The following is a 21197-nucleotide window of genomic DNA, read 5'->3' on the forward strand; positions in this document are numbered from 1 at the left end:
TGGTAAGAGGAAACTGAGGGACGGTTGTGCCCTTAGGTGGAAGGAACAAGGCTTAGAGGAAGGAACAAGGCTATGCAAAGCACAGGCATGGTCCCAACAGACACTGCTGTAAAAAAGATTCCAATTCTGCGTGCAAGAGGCACAGATGCACCTGAAGTAGGGATCCACACAGGCAAATACTCGAAGCAGTAATATATAAAATCCTTTCAAAATTTACAATATGAACGTACAATATGGTACTAATACACTTCAAAAATCTCCAATCTGTACATGGAAACTGTAGTTGAACCAGCTGAAAGATGAACACATGGGTTCTGGGTGACAAAAATACTGCTAAAATGTCAGGGAGTAGCTAAGTCACATAGGGAAAATGAAGCCTTCCTAAAGATAACCACGGTAAGAGTCCCAAGAAAGTAAAAGTTAATTATCAGAATGAACTTGGTATACTAAATCTTCTAGTGTTGGGAAGGCAGTTAAACTGAGGGGAAAATCTGAGACTACGCTAATAACTGTGGAAGGAGCCTTAAATATCAGGTATTCTAGAAATTGATCTTTCCAGTATAAATCAATTACTCACAATCTCAATGGTGAAGGGAAGAATAAAATCAATACAGTTTTTTAAACCATGGGGTTGTTTTCCTACAGAATACTTACTTGTTTTCAAATACAACTGTGAGTGAATCCTCATGGACATCTTTGATAAATCCCTGCAATAAGAAGAAAGCAGTAGATGTGATATCTTTATTTTAGTTTGGCTTTTGACACAGTTCTACACAACATTCCCATAAGCAAACTAGAGAAATGTGTTCCTGATGAAACTACTATAAGGTGGGTGCATAACTGGTTGAACTACCGCATTCAAAGAGTAGTTAATGGTTCACTATCAAACTGGAAGGGCATATTTAGTGGGATCCCGAAGGAGTCTGTCCTGGGTCTGGTACAATTCAATATTTTCATTAATGACTTAAATAATGGATTGGAGAGTATGCTTATAAAATTTGCAGATGACACCAAGCACTTTGGAAGGGAGGATCAGAATTCAAAGAACACCAACAAACTAGAGAACTGGTCTGAATTCAACAAGATGAAATTCAACAAAGACAAGTGAAAAGTACTTCACTTAGGAAGGAAAAATCAAATGCACAACTGCAAAATGGGAGAAAACTGTGTAGGTGGTAGTACTGCTGAAAAGGTTCTGGGAGTTACAGTGGATCACAAACTGGATATGAGTCAACAATATGATGCAGCTGCAAAAAAAGATTAATATCATTCTGCGGTGTATTAACAGGAGTATTGTATGTAAGACATAGGCTCTAGTTGTCCTGCTGTATTCAGCACTGGTGAGGCCTCAGCTGGAGGACTGTGTCCAGTTCTGGGCACCACACTTTAGGAAAGATGTGAACAAATTCGAAAGAGTCCAGAGGAGAGCAACAATCTGACCTACAAGGACAGGTTTAAAAAAACAAAATTATATATATGTTTAGTCTAGAGAAAAGAAGACTATGGGGGAACCTGACAACAATCTTCAAATATGTTAAGGGCTGTTATAAAAAGGATGGTGATCAATCGTTTCCCACATCCACTGAAGGTAGGACAAGAAGTAAAGGGCTTAATCTGCAGTAATACAGATTCAGGTTAGATACTAGGAAAAACTAACTATAAGTATAGTTAAGCTATTCCAAGATAGTTTGTGGAATCCCCATCACTGGAGGTTTTTAAGAAGTGGATGGACAAACACGTGTCAGGGATGGTCTAGGTTAACTTAGTCCTGCCATAGTACAGGGGGCTGGACTTCATGATCTCTCAGTGTCCCTTCCAGTCCTATATTTCTATGCTTCTAAGTGTTTTAAAAGAGGTTGCTGGATCATTAATGTAGATTTTCAATAAGTCTTGGTACACAGGGGACGTTCCAGAAGACACGAAGAAAGCTAAAGTTGTGCCAATGTTTAAAATTGGTAAACGGTATGCAGGAGTCAGGGCAGAGGGCTGGGGGCATGTGAGGGGGGTGTATGAGTCAGGGCATCGGGTGTGTGGGGTGCTGGAGTCAGGGCTGGGGTCATGTGGGGGTGCAGAGGTCAGGGCAGAGGGCTGGGAGTGTGTGGGGAGGTGCGGGGGTCACGGCAGGGGGCTGAGGGGTGTGGGGGTCAAGGCTGAGGGCTGGGCGTGTGGGCTAGGGTGTGGGGGTGTGGGCGAGAGGGGTGCAGGGGCCTGGAGGGGCTGTGGGGGGGATGCAGGGGTCAGGGCAGAGGGCTGGGGGTGTGGGCTAGGGTCATGGGGGTGCTTCCAGCCCCCTGCCCAGAGCGGCTCATGGCACGGAGCTGGAGGGGATATGCCCTGATTCCACCCCCCTTCCCCAAGGCCCCGTCCCCACGGCTTCTCCGCCTCCTCCCCAGAGCAGCAAGTGCGCTGCGGCTCTGCTTCTCCCCCTCCCGCACAAGGGCCATCAGCTGATCGGCGGCAGGGATGGAGAGGAGGAGAGGCAGGAACCCAGCACGCTGGGGGAAGAGGCGGGGGTGGGGGGAGCTTGCCTGCCCTGCAGCAGCCACCGGTAGGACCAAGCTTCTTCACCCTGCCCCCGCAGGCAGAGAAGAGTGGGCTGGGGCGGGCAGGATTTTTAATGGCACACTGCTGCCAGCCTGGGTTTGGCAGCGAGCTGAGCGGGGCTGGCGGCTAGGACCGGGCAGGCAGCAGCGTGCCATTAAAAATCGGCAAGCATGCCGTCCTTGGCACGCATGCCATAGGTTGCTGACCACTCGAGTACACCATGACATGGGGATTGCTGACTACAGGCTGATTTGGCTGGAGTGAAGTGGCCTGCAATGGCATCACGTTTTGCACACTCTGCAACGTCTAACCAGTTATTTAAGACGTTGTGATCTAGTGAAAATTCTAGTGGTGAGTCACTCAGTCAGAACGATCTATGCCTTATTCCAGGTGTACACCTCATCCAATCTATGAGACCAGATTTGGTCATCAGAGACTTGTGTCCAGGAGCTGTTACAGTTTTCTCTGCTTTGGCAGAGCATCTGAATTGCTATAGTGACAATATAAAAACTATTAATAAGTATTCGAAAAACATCAATTGGGAAACTGCAGAGTTCACGACTGACCGAAAAATGTGTGCTGTAAGGCATAGAAACACGACAAGCTCTGACACCTCACTGCTTTTCAGAGATGAGTTTCCACCCTCCCATTCAGGACAAAGAACCAGTATGCAGTACTGGCAACAGGAGGCGAAGAGCAGACCCCAATGGCTGAGGACGAGCTACCACCTGCTCCCAAGGCCACTGTACACAAGAAACAGCGGCTCAGTGGTCAGGGCCATTCTGTAACCACTTGAATCTTATACTGCCAACGGCCATCATGGTATGTGCAATATTGGGGTATTGGTCAAAGAGGATAGAGGGAAAGTGCTCTGGGCAACCTCCCCCACCCCCATGTCCTTTTTGTGCTTTAACATGTCAGAAGGAAGCCTGGGGGTGACAGTGAATGGGCTGCAAACAGAGGGAAATGGTTTGTACATTTCAGCAACTCCGGGGTTGGCAGAGTAAAGGTATGCATATTAATGGAGTTTATTGAGGCACTGCTGCATTTCCTGATTTTCACAAGTATGAATAAGCTTGGCTCAATTCAACATTCTGTAAGGAGAGAACACATCACCAAGCAACCTCAACTCTGTATGAATGTAGGTTTCTCCCCTACCCCCATTGCATGTACTTTGATTTATGTAAGGTGTTTGACTTGGTACCACATGACATGACATCTTAATTTAAAAAAAAAAAACCGACAACTTAACATGGCACACATTAAATGGATTAAAAGCTGGCTAACCAACGGGTCTCAAAATGCAAGTATAAACAGGAAGTGAGCACTGAGCAGCTGGAGCTCCACAAGGATCACTTTTAGCAATAACTTAGAGGAGAACATAAGATCACCACTGATAAAGTTTGCAAATGACACAAAAAATAGGGGAGTAGTAGACAATGAACAGGACAGGCTGACAGAGCTATCTGGATCACCTGGTAAGCTAGGTGCAAGCACACAATATGTATTTTAATACAGTTAAATGTGTACATCTAGGAACAAAGAAAGTAGGCCATACTTTTAGGATGGGGGACTCCTTTGTGAAGCAGTGACTCTGAAAAGATTTGGAGGTCACGGTTAATCGCTGCACAAGAGCCCCGAGTGTGACGTTGTGGCCAAAAGGGCTCATGTGATCCCTAGATGCATAAACAGGGGAATCCTGAGTAAGAGTACAGGATATATTTCACCTCTGTATTCGGCACTGTGTGATCACGGCTGGAATACTACATCCAGTGCTGGTGTCCACAATTAAAACAGGATATTGATAAATTGTAAAGGGTTCAGATAAGAGCCATGAGAATGAATAAATGATTAGAAAACCTGTCTTATAGCGATAGATGCAAGGAGCTCAATCTACTTAGCTTAACAAAGAGAAGGTTAAGGGATTATTTGATTACAGTTTATAAATATCTACATGGGGAGCAAATATTTGATAATAGGCTCTTCAGTCTAACAAAGAAAGGTATAACATGATCCAATGGCTGAAAGTTGAAGATAAAGAAATTCAGACCAGTTTTTGACCAGTCCTGAGAGTTTTCTAAGTGCTCTGATTCAAACCATCTTGAAAGCAACCAGTCTTTATATTACTGATAAAGACAGATGATTATAGGGGGCTGCGAGCAACCAGAAGAAACAGAGATTACATTGAGGGCCCATTTGTCAGGTTAAATCTATTCGTTACACAGACTTGAAATCCATGTGTATCTTCTGAACTTGGCAAAAAGGCTAGGGCCTTTTCTTTAGAATATCAATACTTCCATAGTTATCCATGGATGTGTCACCTTAAATTGGAACACTGCATTGTAATCTACATATATCTATGCCTTAAGACCACAGGAAAACTGCAGATAGTTAAACTGCAAAGTTAAGAGGGACTTCTCATACAGCTATGCTCCAAAATCTGATTCTAGATGAAATATAAGACTCATTTTGACCCATTAAGTCCTAATTTGTACCTTACCTATCTTTGACACCACCTATTTCCTTGTGTGAATCTGCAGCAAACGCAATTGTCTGAAGCACCTAAAGTAGCAGTCTTCTGATTTAAATGAAGTTAGCAGCAAGACATTCTCACTGAGGAATCCTCAGCTCCACAACTCCCTTTTATCATTTATTATTTGTATTGTGGTAACATCTAGGAGCCACAGACATAGACCAAGGTTCCATTGTGCTAGGCACTAGACACAAACATAACAAAAAGTCAGTCACTGCCCTAAAGAGCTCCTTGGTCTGCAAGAGCATTAACTTTTCAACCTTCACAGAACACTGCAAGACACATCTGTTCCTCAATAAGTAACATTTTTAGAGCAGATGGAAAGTTCTTTGGTGGCACTGAGGCAATATGTAATTTTTAAAATATAATTTACAGATTTGTCCAAGTGCTGAGGTAATATTAGTACTAACACATTTCATAAATCTAACAAATAAAGAGAACAGTAGTCTACATCATATTTGTTTAGTTAAACGTGAGATATTAATTCCTGTAATGTGTTATAACCTTAGTTTGAAAAATGCAAGGAAGTGGAGAATCAGGTCTTAAACCTTGATTTCAGAGGAATTCTACACCAGTGTAGTAATGTATGCTTTAATAAATGAGAATGATTAAAGGACTGGAAATACACCTTAAGGAGAATTTGTGAACTTGATTACAATCTATAAATACCTACATGGGAAACAAATATTTGACAATGTGATCTTCAGTCTAGCAGATAAAGTTATAACAAGGTCCAATGGTTAGACACTGAAGCCAGACTAACTCACAGTGGAGATCAGGTACACAATTTTAACAGTAAGTAAAAGAACAACACTGGAACAACTTACCAAGGGTTGTGATGGATTCTGCAACACTGGCAATTTTAAAATCAGAACTGGATGGTTTTCTAGAAGCTATGCTCTAGTTCAAACAGGAATTATTTCAGGGAAGTTCTATGGTCTGTGCTATACAGGAGATCAGACTACATGATCACAGTGATCCTTGCTGGCCTTGGAATATATGAATAGATTTGTTTTGTTACTATGAGCCATCGCTTTGCGTTTACAGGAGCCACTTTGGATGTTTTGACAGAAAGTGAGAGTTTTCCCTACATTAATAGGTAATGAAAAAAATTAACATTTTTTTCCCAGAGTAACTGGGAAAAGTACTCTGTCACAATGACTTATTTAACCATTGGTGACTGTGAAGATAATTATGCCAAACCACCACTTTGGAAATAAACAAAAGAAACTGTCACAGAAAAAGGGAGCAATAGGACGGAGCAAATAAAACAATATGGTGAAAAAGGCGAACAGGTGAGCTTTAAATAAGTGAATGGTGATAATTCTGTAACTTCAGCAAGAGGACTATCCAATATAGGCCAAACCCAGAGGTATCTTATACACTCACAACATATCAGGGGGGACAGGGACGGACAGAGAGGAGATGCTTGTGCGCAAGCAAGGTTTCTTCTGTGCTAGACTGGGAACCAGAGTCTCAAAATAAAGGTTTCAGAGTAGCAGCCACGGAAGCTTATACTCAAATAAATTTGTTAGTCTCTAAGGTGCCACAAGTACTCCTGTTCTTTTTTCAAAATAAAGGGTCTGCGCACACCATGGAGATCTCTGTATCAAACCCCACAAAAGAGCTACTGATGTATTGGGGGAAATCAAGGGGTGCAGGAAAAGGCTCTACTACAGCTCAGGTGTGGCCACAAACTCACATGGTGAGGAGTGCAAGGAGTGTATATCTGTCAATCTTCCCTACATCCGAGAGCAGGTTTGATTCAGCCCGGTTGCGTGGGGCCCCATGGGTGACACTTCCAAACTGATGTTAAGTGTTCCCAAAAAATAGAAGTTCCCTTACCTGAGGCTTTGCTTATGGGTTTAGGATTAGGCCCACCTGAAGCAAATCATGAGTAATTTATGACATCAGTCTTCTGATACAGAATGGCAGTTCTACAGCTTTTAAAAATGTAAGTGAATTTAGTGGTGGGGACAGGTGCCAGCTTCCTATGATTCCAGGGTAGGAAGGGGAGCCTTTATCCACAAAAGAGGCACAGCAGACAGTAGTGCAAGTTTCCCCCCAGATGTATCTCAACCACAAGTAGGAGGAACAAACTCTAGAAATGAGTTCAGTCTCATTCAGTCATTTGTCTGTTTGCTGATATTGCTAACAAGGAACGGTGGCAATTTCTGTGTCATGAAAACCTGGCACATTACAAACTTGACTACGTGCACCTTATTCATTGAAAGAACCTCACATCATAAAGGTTTCGGTAACTAGTGTTGTGGGCTGTGTCTGAAGCTCTGATGTTGAGGTCAAAAGATCTGAATACTATTACCAAATCCTTAAGCCTTTTAATGCCTAAGCACTGTATTTTTATAACGATCACATATGTGAATTATTTCATTTAATACATAAATAAAAAAACCCTCCTCAAGGTGGATAAAAATGGATGATTTTTTTAATATAAAAATCAGATTTTTTTTTATTTAAATCAGACTTTTATTGTTATTTAAATTCTAAGTTTTTCCCTTCAATAATAAACCTGTTTAAATTGAAATCCAAACTTAATACAAAATATGTTAAGGCCTAACCTTATTATAATATCTTAAAACATTTAAATAAAAAAAATTATAATGCTGAATCTATGAGCCTCTATCAAACACTCTGAATTGAAAGCTGCTTTTCTATATAAACAAAGTAATGAGAAAAACTTTTGAGGTCAAGCTTTATAAATATGGCACAATAGATCATGTACTGTTTTAAGGCCTTGTTTTGTTTAATAAAAATACATTTTATGTGCTGTAATGTCTCAAATTAAATTCCAGCTACCATCCTAATGCAGCTTGACACAAATCATGAGCAAAAAGTTAATCATTCACCATTTTCTAACATATTAGAAGTGTACAATTAATAAAAATCTGAAAATATTAAGCTATATCATTGCTTAAACAAATGTATATAGTTATAGTGTACCCTCCTATGTAGAAAAAAGATGTACCAAACCTAGCGTACACATTCTAATTAATTGTAAAATCAGCATGTTTTAATGGTTATATCAACCAATGTGAATAAATCTCTCTTTAGAGAAGAACTGAAGCACAAATGGAAAAGTTGATTAAAACTGGATATTTAAATCAAGGCTTTTACTTGGTATTTAAATCAACCTACCCTGGCCCCACTTGGTAGTTTACTATTAATGGTCACTTCTTAAGACAGAATTTCTGGGGAATCAGAATGACATCTGGTATATACACAACTTTCCTATGATTACCTGAAGCATTAGTCAATACTGGCTCAAATTTAGCCTGGGCATAAGTGTATATTATTTCCACTGGTAACAAACAGGGAGTTGCACCTGCTTATGCTAGGGATATTTTTAGTCCATTGTGTGTTATTTTTCAGCATGAAAGTCTAGTTATTACAAATGTGTGTTGGATAAAAATAATCCTTCAAAAATATGTTTAACTTTATTTTACCAACAAAATGTACTTTGACCCTACGGTTAAATAATAACTGAGAATACAAATGCACATAAATCAGGAAATTCAAAGGTATAGTGTCTGCAGTAACTACAATGTGGCACCCTAGTACGTAAGTAGTATTCTGCATTGCTGTATATGCCATAAATGCACACAAGCAATATAGCAAAATAGAATTGCAACAGTATTGTACCACTTAGTTTCTTTATTTTTGACCACACTATTAAAACCTGGGTTTTTTTTAAGATGCTCATCTGAAGGATCCTGCAAAGATTAATTTACCTGGTGTTCAACTTATCTGCCTTGGCCTCATCATACCTTAGGCCCCAATCCTACAAGTTGTTCCATGCAGGCAGATCTCAGTCCACATGAAACAACTTGAGGGACCAGGGCTTTAATTTGTGAACCTTCTAAGACGAGTAAGATGAGAAGAGTACTCTCTGTCCATTGGATAAAGTAAAAATGATTAACAGAACCTTGTCAGATAATGTTTATTTCAAAAAATATTTAAAATTGGTTTGGAGGTTAATGGTTTAGAGCAGTGGTTTTCAAACTAGGGCCGCCGCTTGTTCAGGGAAAGCCCCTGGCGGGCCTGGCCGGTTTGTTTACCTGCCATGTCCGCAAGTTCGGCCGATCGCGGCTCCCACTGGCAGCGGTTCGCCGCTCCAGTCCAATGGGGCCTGCGGGAAGGGCGGCCAGCACATCCCTCGGCCCGCGCCGCTTCCCACAGCCCCCATTGCCCTAGAGTAGCGAACTGCAGCCAGTGGGAGCAGCGATCGGCCAACCTGCGGCTGCGGCACATAAACAAACCAGCCCGGCCGCCAGGGGCTTTCCCTGAACTAGCAGCAGCCCTCATTGGAAAATCACTGGTTTAGAGTTAAATCAGATTATTATATTACAAGAGCTAACCATCAAGAAATCCCTCTTGTAGCATACACCATAACCAGTTACGCTTTTAATTAAATTGATTTATATTGTGGAAAAATAGATTTTGATCTTTTCTATTTTTAGAAAAGTACATTAACCATTTTCCTTACTAAATTGTGTCATTTATAATACACACATAAAAAACTCTATAATTCTAGCAAATGAAGTGCAATTAGTGAGGGACAAGAGAAGCTATTATTGATGCCATGTTCATAGCTCTAAAGAACTAAATACAGTAAAACATATGGCAACCTTGAATTAATATTAAAGATTTTTGTAAGCACATGATTATAGCTTAGCTGCAGTTAAGTCATTTATACAAGAATTATTTTACACAATTAGCAGCTTGGCTTTGTATCTGTTGGCATGGTGGGTAAGTTTCACATCTCATGACATGATTGAGGTATACCGCAATAGTGAGTCTGAATCCAGGACAGAGCGCAGCCCTCAGGTTTCATCCTGTCATGCTAATATGTTTTTTTTCCCTTCAGAAGAACAAGGTAATGCCTTCCATACACTGACCTGAGAATACACAAATCTTACCTGAGATAGTGATCCCCTTGTAAGTCTTGCTATTCTATCACTACCCAGGGATGCTGAAAGCATCAATCTGATTCCTCCCTCCCTCCCACCCAAACCCTAGACAGAAAAATTAAGCAATTTAGATCCTAGACACACATGCAACCTTTATTTGTTTAACATGCAACAGCTTTTTAGGTCAACCAGACCTGACCATCAGTAGATGTTATTTCACCGTATTTATCTACCAAAACAAAACAGGATCTTCTGAAAGGGTGTGTGGGTATGGATCACAAGGTGACCAAAAGTCTTAACTCAATACATTTCAACCCCAGAAAGAAATTGGAATATAAACCTAACTCTTAATAACTGGACTACTTCAGTATTAAATGTCATCCTTACTCCAGACCTCAGTTAATAGAGCTGACTGCCAAACTAGTCATTTCTAAGTAAAACCCACTTAGGGTCATCTCCCTATGGCCCATTACTTCCATTAACCACCCTTTATAGTGCTAAATACACAATAGTAAAGATCCAGCCCTTCCAATTCTCACTTACTTGGAGGGACACTTCATCATTCCAGATTATAAAGCAGGCTTTTTACGATGATAATTTTGAATGTACACATATCCTTTCATCCAAAGAGTCTAAAGTACTTCATAACACTCTTGTAAACCCTTGTACTCTTCAACAGATGAGGAAACTGTAGCATAGTTAAGTAAATTGTCCAAGGTCACAAAGCAAGGCAATGGCAGAGCCAGGAATAGTATCTAGATAAAATTCCTGACTACTCTAACCAGCAGAAAAGACTCCCTTCTCTTTTTTAAAAGCATCTTTCTCTTACGATGAAGGATTTTAATGTGTGTTCTGATGAGACTTTCAAAATCTCAATAAGACTTTTAAAATTTCTTTGTCAAAGTCAAACATCACTCTTGATCTGAATAAAAAATTCAACACTACATATTAAGAGTGGAAATACAATTTTCCCTAGTAAGTTCTTTCCATCAGAGTCCTTCTTAATAGTTTATCAACCAGCTACCTATTAAAAGTCAAAAACTTGTAAAATCAGCTGGTTATGATCCTTAAAACACCAACTGGGTTTACATACTATAAAAATTACCATATGATATCCAATGTAAATCCACAGACATAACCAACAGGAAACTCATGGAAAGGGCAAATAAATCACTGTCTGACATAGTGGGCTATTACAAATCTATGATTAGATGTAAGTGATTAAGAGAGTCCTGAAATTAAGTGCACAGGGAGCAGAGCATAAAGTGAGTGCTCACAATGATGGCTGCAATCAGCCCTCCTGTGAAGGAACACAGAGGGCTCTCTCTATAAAAAGAGCTGGGATTCTCAAACATCTCAGGCCTGGCTTAGGGAAAAAGACTGACAGGCAACAGCTGAGAGTATTTTGTATTGATTCTGTAACATCCTGGCATACCAGGGAGGGTGGTGGTGAAGGAAGCTTTCTGATGACATAAATAAACTCCAGGTCCCTAAGCATTATATTATATGGGCTTTTATTTTCAGCAATTTAATCCACCCCACCCCCCACGCTCCTACAAAACGCTTCTAGTCTTCAAATAATAATCCAAACCCTCACCCCCAAAAAGGAAGAAATCTTTCTCCATTTGTCAGCTGACAACCTGCCTCAGACCCAATGAAAGCAGACTCCCCCTTCCACTTTACATGGGACTAGCCCCATCATTTGAGACTAAACCTCATCTAGGCGCCCCCAAACTCCTGCTCAAACCCTACCACGCACGCAGATGTCTCCTCCCAGCCCAGCCACCTTCCCCAGGCAGCCCCTCCCCCAGCCCACCCCACAACCCAACCCCCTTCTCCCAGCGCCCCCAAACACTCGCACTCCCTCCAGCCCACCCTTCCCCACTACACCCAGGCAAACCTCCCCCCCGCCCGCGAACACCCTTGCCCCGTAGGCCCCGCCTCGCTATCACCTGCCCGCCCCGGGCCCGAAACTACCCTAACGGTTTCTTTGGGTGAGAGGGACAGGCCGAGCCCGGGACACGGAAACCGTTACCCGCCCCGCTCCCGCTGCTCGCCGCGGGCCGATACCTTGTAGAAGGCCCCGTTGGAGCCGCGCACTTCCACGGTCAGCTCCTCCATGTTGAGACCGCAAAGGACGCCGGGACAGGCTTCTAGAAACTGTCACCACTGGGGGGGAGGGGGCGCTCTCCGGGCTCCCTCTCCGAGTCCTCACACGCCGCGGGGCGGCGCTGGCTCGCCTCCCTCTCCCCTCGCATGGGAGGGGCGGGGGTGTTCCCGCTCGGCTCCCCGGCCCCTCCCCACACACTGCAGCGGCTAATTCCTTCTCACGCCGGGCGGGGCGTCTGTCCCCTCCCCGAGCTCCCTCTTCCTGCTCGGGTCGCCTCCGGCCTTCCCCTCGTCCCGCTCGCGCCCTGGGCCCCTCTCGCCCGCCCCGGGGCGGAGCAGAACCGGCTCCCCCAGGGCGCGGGCTGACTCCGAACGCGCAAAAGGGCGGGCTGCCGCCTGTCCCCAGCGCTCCCTCCGGGCCGCCCCCCACAGAGCGCGGCGCTGGCTAGTGCCCAGCAGCGGCCTCGTTACCCCGCCAACCCAGGCCTAACGCTAGCCCCCGCCTAGCCCATTCCCCGGGCGAACTCCCTCAGGGCGCCAGACGCGGGAGCGGGGTGGCTAGTCCCCAGGAGAAGGGTCTCTTCCTTCCCACACGCTCACACAGCCTGGGCGGGAGCTGGCTCATCCCAGGGGATGTTTCAGAGTAGCAGCCCTGTTTGTCTGTATCCGCAGAAAGAAAAGGAGGACTTGTGGCACTATGGGGGGGCTCACTCCCCTCCTCCGTTTACAGCTGCTAAGCCTCCCAGGCCTGAGTGTCTGGTGACTACACCTTACCCCTGGGAGGGGCTCTTCACGATCAGACCCAGGAAACCTGTTTCCCTTCCCCACCCTGGAGAGGGGGCCTTCCATAGGCACAGGACAGCAGGCTACATTGTTCATCCCTTCCTTACCACCTCCCACACAAGGGTGACCAGACAGCAAGTGTGAAAAATCGGGAGGGGGGTGGGAGGTAATAAGCCTCTATGCAAGAAAAAGCCCCAAATATCAGGACTGTCCCTGTAAAATCAGAACATCTGGTCACTCTATTCCACACACAGTTCTTCCACCACTCCCACAACCCTGTATTGTTTACTCACTGATTGTTTGTGCCCTGCCAAAGAGTTGGATCAAATGTTTTTTGTCCAGTTTTGGGCCCCACACTACAAGAAGGATGTGGATAAATTGGAGAGAGTCCAGCGAAGGGCAACAAAAATGATTAGGGGTCTGGAACACATGAGTTATGAGGAGAGGCTGAGGGAACTGGGATTGTTTAGTCTGCGGAAGAGAAGAATGAGGGGGGATTTGATAGCTGCTTTCAACTACCTGAGAGGTGGTTCCAGAGAGGGTGGTTCTAGGCTATTCTCAGTGGTAGAAGAGGACAGGACAAGGAGTAATGGTCTCAAGTTGCAGTGGGGGAGGTTTAGGTTGGATATTAGGAAAAGTATTTTCACTAGGAGGGTGGTGAAACACTGGAATGCGTTGCCTAGGGAGGTGGTAGAATCTCCTTCCTTAGAAGTTTTTAAGGTCAGGCTTGACAGTACTCCAGATGAGGCCTCACCAATGTCGAATAGAGGGGGATGATCATGTCCCTCGATCTGCTCGCTATGCCCCTACTTATACATCCCAAAATGCCATTGGCCTTCTTGGCAACAAGGGCACACTGCTGACTCATATCCAGCTTCTCATCCACTGTCACCCCTAGGTCCTTTTCCGCAGAACTGCTGCCTAGCCATTCGGTCCCTAGTCTGTAGCTGTGCATTGGGTTCTTCCGTCCTAAGTGCAGGACCCTGCACTTATCCTTAATGAACCTCATCAGATTTCTGTTATTTGTTATTTGTTTATATTCATCCTTTGTAATTTGACCTAGTTTCCACTTTTTGTAGGACTGTTTTTTGAGGGTCAGATCATTGAAGATCTTCTGGTTAAGCCAGTATGGTCTTTTGCCATACTTCCTATCTTTCCTACACTGTGGGATAGTTTGCTCTTTTGCCCTTAATAATGTTTCTTTGAAAAACTGCCAACTCTCTTGAGCTGTTTTTTCCCTTAGACTTGCTTACCTACCAACTCCCCAAGTTTGCTAGTCTGTCTTCTTGAAATCCATTATCTTTATTGTGCTATTTTCCCACCTACCATTCCTTAGAGTCATGAACTCTACCATTTCATGATCACTTTCACCCAAGCTGACTTCCATTTTCAAATTCTCAATCAGTTCTTCCCTATTTGTCATTTTCACTGGCGTTCACAACATAACAGTTCTTCAGCACTATGGTGGATGGGTTGGGAGTAAGGCTAGAGCACTGCCAACTGTGGTGCTGCCAGAAGTAGCCAGCAGCCAGTGTCCTCCCTGTGACAGAGCCACATCCTCTTACCTGGCATGACAACAGTCTTCTCCAGCTAGATAACTAGCTAGCTTCCTCAGCCTTGGATATCTCCATATGAATACTCTCAATGAATTCCTCATGGGCACGGATGCGCCTCAGCCTAGGTACCTCTCCCTGCAGCTCTCCCACCTGCTTTCTGAGAAATTCCACCAGCAGACACCTTTTACACTTTTTCTTTCCCTATTTTAGCCTATGAGCCTAGATAATTTTCACTGGCATTCACTATGTTTGACGTCCAATCACTACTAACCATTTTGGTGAAAACTAAAAAAAGTCAGTTAGCACTTCTGCCATTTCCACATTTTCTGTTATTGTTCCCCCCCCCCCCCGCCCTCACTGAGTAACGTGTCTACCTTGTCCTTGGTCTTCCTGGTGCTTCTAATGTATTTGTAGATTGTTTTCTTGTTACCCTTGATGTATCTAGCTATCAGGTGAGCATCATTTTTTTTCAGCAGGTTAGAAAAAAGTTTTCTTTTTTTTCTCCCACTCAGATATTTCACATTTTTGTTTGGGGATCTGGTAGTACTAGGGATACAATGGCTGTTTGATTTGCATCCTCCTTAGTCCTCTCACATGCATAAATATTTTCTCTTTACTGAGTTACATTAATTTCATTTCAACCTTTAACTACAACAAATATTGGATACATCTTTATAGGACAAATCTCGGCTGGTTGTTAAATGATTTTGTGTCATAAAAAGAGGCAATAAGGGCCCAGTTATGCACGTCATTCCCATTAGTTGAGAGCACTCAGCACCTTGGAGGATCAAGCTATGAGAGGTTCAAAAGGAATATTATGTAACAAACAGTTATGCAACCAAAAAGCCAATGACAAAAAATTGAATTGCTTAAAGACTTTCTGTGGTAAGTCTAAAAATATTTCTGAAGCTATTCATTGTTTCAGTGTTAAATATTTGGAAAAAACTGTGTCATGGGTTAAAAATTAAACCTTAAATATTAGGTATCATCCTCAGCAGTAAAAATTGCAAACAAAATTCCATTGTGTATTAAAAAAGGTATGTAATAGGTATCAAATGAAGTTATTTTAGAACTGTAAGAAGCACCCCATGACCATATTTGGATTATTGTGCACAGTTCTGGTCAATAATGATAACAAGAATTGGGTTGAGCAAATGTAATCTGCATGTGACTTTGATTAAAATAGTTTTGCTGAAAATATGCACTTGATGGTGTTTAAAAGGACAAGCTTGTTTACAGACTATTCGTGCGGCAGGTTGCTGCAGCTGGGTAAAAATGGGGCACAGGGCAGCTGTTTTCAGGAGGTTGGACAGCCATTCGGAAGCAATCAGACTGAGGAAGATGACTGCACCAAATTCCGCTTTTATTTAGATTACTGTAAATCAGGAGTGACTACTGAAATCAATTTAGCTACTCCAGACTTGCACTGGTATAAATATGAACAGAAACTTAATACCATTTGTCATAAATATAAAGGGAAGGGTAAACCCCTTTAAAATCCCTCCTGGCCAGAGGAAAAATCCTCTCACCTGTAAAGGGTTAAGAAGCTAAAGGTAACCTTGCTGGTACCTGACCAAAATGACCAATGAGGAGACAAGATACTTTCAAAAGCTGGGAGGAGGGAGAGAAACAAAGGGTCTGTGTCTGTTGGTATGCTGCTTTTGCCGGGGATAGAACAGGAATGGAGTCTTAGAACTTTTAGTAAGTAATCTAGCTAGGTATGTGTTAGATTATGATTTCTTTAAATGGCTGAGAAAAGAACTGTGCTGAATAGAATGACTATTTCTGTCTGTGTGTCTTTTTTGTAACTTAAGGTTTTGCCTAGAGGGATTCTCTATGTTTTGAATCTAATTACCCTGTAAGGTATCTACCATCCTGATTTTACAGAGGTGATTCCTTTACTTCTATTTACTTCTATTTCTATTAAAGGTCTTCTTGTAAGAAAACTGAATGCTTTTTCATTGTTCTCAGATCCAAGGGTTTGGGTCTGTGGTCACCTATGCAAATTGGTGAGGATTTTTACCAAACCTTTCCCAGGAATTGGGGTGCAAGGGTTGGGAGGATTTTGGGGGGAAAGACATGTCCAGACTACATTTCCCAGTAAACCCAGTTAGAGTTTGGTGGTGGCAGTGGATATTCCTAGGACAAAGGATAAAATTAATTTGTACCTTGGGGAAGTTTTAACCTAAGCTGGTAAAAGTAAGCTTAGGAGGTTTTCATGCAGGTCCCCACATCTGTACCCTAGAGTTCATAGTGGGGGAGGAATCTTGACACCATTCATGAATCTTCTTTTGTGTTCGCTAAGAACAAGCACGCAGCTTGCAAGGATTAGCATGAATAGTGCCCATCACGGGCTAAACTTTTAAGGTACTGTAGCATAATTTAATCCAACAATAGTACTTAAAGGCCAGATTTGTAAAGGTATTTAAGTGCCTAATGATAGTAGGTGCCTTGTGGGATTTTCAAAATTGCCTAGATGCCTAATTCCCATTAATTTCAATAGCACTTATATGTGCCTAAATACCTTTAATAATCTATCTCTAAGTGCTTTGCCTAATCAGGGCCTAAGTAACTGCAGTCTGCGTTTTATGTAGAGTTTTTACTAACTGGTTAAGTCTAGATCAGGGATCTCAAACTCAAATCACCACAAGGGCTACATGAGGACTAGTACATTGCCAAGGGCCACATCACTGACACCTTTCAATACAAAGATACAAAAGCCCCCCTTTGCCCCCACCCCCACTCCAGCCCTTCCATGAGGCCCCACCCCTGCCCCTCCTCTTCCCATCCCTTCCCCGCCCTATTCCAACCCCTTCCCCAAAGTCCCTGCCCCAACTCCACCCCCTCCCTGCCCCTATTCCAACCCCTTCCCCAAATCCCTGCCCTGGCCCCGCCTCTTCTCCACCTCTTCCCCTTAGCATGCCGCATCCCTGCTCCTCCCCCTTCCCTCCTGGAAAGTCCTAAACACCACCAAACAGCTGGGAGGAGCGGGGATGTGGCGAGCTTGGGGGGGGGTGGGAGAGCTATGGTGGCATGCAGGAAATAACTCCACAGACCGCGTGTTTGAGACCCCTGGTCTAGATAAACATCTAACATTTTTATGGCTGACTTAGAACAACGCTACATCAGCTCTCATCTCCTAATGCCCCTACTCTACTTGCGCTAGATTGATGACATCTTCATCAACTGGACCCATGGAAAAGAAACCCTTGAGGAATTCCACCATGATTTCAACAATTTCCATTCCCACTATCAACTTCAGCCTGGACCAGTCCACACAAGAGATCCACTTCCTGGACACTACAGTGCTAATAAGCGATGGTCACGTAAACACCACCATATACCGGAAACCTACTGACCGCTATACTTACCTACATGCCTCCAGCTTTCATCCACACCACACCACACGATCCATTGTCTACAGCCAAGCTCTACGATACAACCACATTTGCTCCAACCCCTCAGACAGAGACAAACACCTACAAGATCTCAATCAAGCATTCTTACAACTACAACCTGCTGAAGTGAAAAAACAGATTGACAGAGCCAGAAGTTACCTACTATAGGACAGGCCCAACAAAGAAAATAACAGAACGTCACTAGCCATCACTTTTAGCCCCCAACTAAAACCTCTCCAACGCATCATCAAGGATTTACAGCCTATCCTGAAGGACGACCCATCACTCTCACAGATCTTGGGAGACAGGCCAGTCCTTGCTTACAGACAGCCCGCCAACCTGAAGCAAATACTCACCAGCAACCTCACACCACACAACAAAAACACAAACCCAGGAATCTATCCTTGCAACAAAGCCCGTTGCCAACTGTGTCCACATATCTATTCAGGGGACACCATCGTAGGGCCTAATCATATCAGCCACGCTATCAGAGGCTCATTCACCTGCACATCTACCAATGTGATATATGCCATCATGTGCCAGCAATGCCCCTCTGCCATGTACATTGGCCAAACTGGACAGTCTCTACATAAAAGAATAAATGGACACAAATCAGATGTCAAGAATTATAACATTCAAAAACCAGTCGGAGAACACTTCAAACTCTCTGGTCACTCGATTACAGACCTAAAAGTGGCAATTCTTCAACAAAAAAACTTCAAAAAACAGACTCCAACGAGAGCCTGCTGAATTGGAATTAATTTGCAAACTGGACACCACTAACTTAGGCTTGAATAAAGACTGGGAGTGGATGTGTCATTACACAAAGTAAAACTATTTCCCCATGTTTATTCCCCCTGCACTGTTCCTCACACGTACTTGTCAACTGCTGGAAATGGCCCACCTTGATTATCGCTACAAAAGGTTTTTTTTTTCTCTCCTTCTGGTAATAGCTCACCTTACCCGATCACTCTCATTACAGTGTGTATGGTAACACCCATTGTTTCATGTTCTCTGTGTATATAAAATCTCCCCACTGTATTTTCCACTGCATGCACCCGATGAAGTGAGCTGTAACTCACGAAAGCTTACGCTCAAATAAATTGGTTAGTCTCTAAGGTGCTACAAGTCCTCCTTTTCTTTTTGCGGATACAGACTGATACGGCTGCTTTGTGAAACCTGGCATTCTCAAGAGTATCAGTTCCTGTTCTGTTGTTCACTGTGAGCCAAATCTTGCAACCCCATGCAAAGCCCAACAGGTTGCACACATACAAAATGGGAACTGACAGCCTAGGAAGGAGTACTGCGGAAAGGGACCTGGGGGTCATAGCGGATCACAAGTTAAATATGAGTCAACAGTGTAATGCTGTTGCAAAAAAAGAAAACATCATTCTAGGATGTATTAGCAGGAGTATTGTAAGCAAGACATGAGAAGTAATTCTTCCGCTCTACTCCACGCTGATTAGGCCTCAGCTGGAGTATTGTGTCCAGTTCTGGGTGCCAGTTATTTCAGGAAAGATGTGGACAAATTGGAGAAAGTCCAGAGAATAGCAACAAAAATGATTAAAGGTCTAGAAAACATGACCTATGAGGGAAGATTAAACAAACCCAATTTTTTCAGTCTGGAGAAGACAAGACAGAGGGGACATGATACCAGTTTTCAAGTACATAAAAGGTTGTTACAAGGAGGAGGGAGAAAAAATGTTCTTCTTAACCTCTGAGGATTGGACAAGAAGCAATGTGGTTAAATTTCAGCAAGGGCAGTTTAGGTTGGACATTAGGAAAAACCTCCTAACTGTCAGAGTGGTTAAGCACTGGAATAAATTGCCTTGGAAGGTTGTGGAATCTCCATCATTGGGGATTTTTAAAAGCAGGTTGGACAAACACCTGTCAGGGATGGTCTAGATAATACTTAGTGCTGCCTTGAGTGCAGGGGACTGGACTAGATGACCTCTCGAGGTCCTTTCCAGTTCTATGATTGTGCTCCCTCTACATTTGGGCAAATGGGTGGTAGTTGATTAGTGTAGTCATAGATTCACCAGATCATGCCCCGTTCCCTCTCGACTTCATTTCACAAACCTCCCCCACTGTATTAGGACATAGGCGCCTTCATGGAGCACAGCTTTGGATCTCCAACTTGCAACTTCTTTTTCACGTTTGAGCAAGTGCTTACAGAAAAGGGGTCAGGATTCTGATTTGTGGAATTAGAAATGGCATAAAACTGATTAAATGTAAGATACTAATTATTGTACAATATTTTTCATTATGTGAGATCCCAAAGAATTTTTTTCACACTACATGTAATCCTGTAAATCTCACTCCTCAAAAGTAGTTCTATATAAATCAATAAGACTACTCCTGGGAGTACTAGTCATTTACATAATGGGTTTCTTAAATATACTTAGACAAAAACTATGTTAAAATTGAATTAAGATACCAGTTATATGGCTGAAATAATTACAGGGATATTGTGGTTACCTCAAAAATCACCCTTATAAACCCAGGAAATTCAGACTTTAAGTTAAACTTAAATGAAATCCAAACATTAAAAGTATAGAAATACTCGGATAGGGCATCCAAATAACCTTAACTCTGCTCTAGTGACTTTATGCAATAACCATATGTGTGTGATTAAGGAATTTTAGTGTCTGTGGTCCCAAATAAGATAGAACTGATTTTTTTTAAAGACACACTAGATTCCCCCCACCCTCATGGCTGTAGAGAAAAACTTGAAAATTTGACTTTTATGTACCCTAAAGGCTCAGAAATAAGAAGGTAAATAAAAATAACCTTTTTATTATTGTTATATATTACAAGGTAATCAACTCTTTCTGTTACAAGAGATATTAGTGTCTTCATTGACTTACAAGCCTTTCCAGGAAAATGAAAGGGAGCTGTTGCATCTTACTGGGCATAGTCCCAGAGATTTGTTATTAAAAACAAGAGCAAACTGTCTAAACATAGGTTTCAGAGGAACAGCCGTGTTGGTCTGTATTCGCAAAAAGAAAAGGAGTACTTGTGGCACCTTAGAGACTAACCAATTTATTTGAGCATGAGCTTTCGTGAGCTACAGCTCAATTCATCAGAACTGATGAAGTGAGCTGTAGCTCACGAAAGCTCATGCTCAAATAAATTGGTTAGTCTCTAAGGTGCCACAAGTACTCCTTTTCTTTTTGTCTAAACATATTTTTCTTTGCAGAAATATTTAAGCAAAATTCAGAGTGCAGACAAATTCAGACTTGTTTCTTCATTTACTAACCAGAAGTGTTATGATCTTGTTTTTACATTCCATTTTACACATGAAAAGGCTACTGTTACATTTATGGTACACACTCAAAGATATTAG

The 21197-nt window shown here is 42.8% G+C and overlaps 1 protein-coding gene across 2 annotated transcripts in view; it reads right to left on the reverse strand.

Moving 5' to 3' along the window:
- The window catches only part of FXR1 (FMR1 autosomal homolog 1), a 64160-nt gene extending 51781 nt beyond the window's left edge, over positions 1-12379 (reverse strand). The window contains exons 1-2 of one of the 2 annotated variants that reach the window (XM_048865240.2): positions 12076-12379; positions 655-707 (exon numbers count right to left, since the gene is read on the reverse strand). In XM_048865240.2, coding sequence (XP_048721197.1) covers positions 655-707; positions 12076-12126 — 104 coding nt within the window. In that variant the 5' untranslated portion in view covers positions 12127-12379. The remainder of the gene's footprint in view (positions 1-654; positions 708-12075) is intronic. The other variant, XM_048865241.2, reaches the window with a different exon arrangement.
- Positions 12380-21197: the final 8818 nt, after the last annotated feature.

The sequence above is a fragment of the Caretta caretta genome, chromosome 9 (genome assembly GCF_965140235.1).
Source record: "Caretta caretta isolate rCarCar2 chromosome 9, rCarCar1.hap1, whole genome shotgun sequence".
Lineage (NCBI taxonomy): Eukaryota > Metazoa > Chordata > Testudines > Cheloniidae > Caretta > Caretta caretta.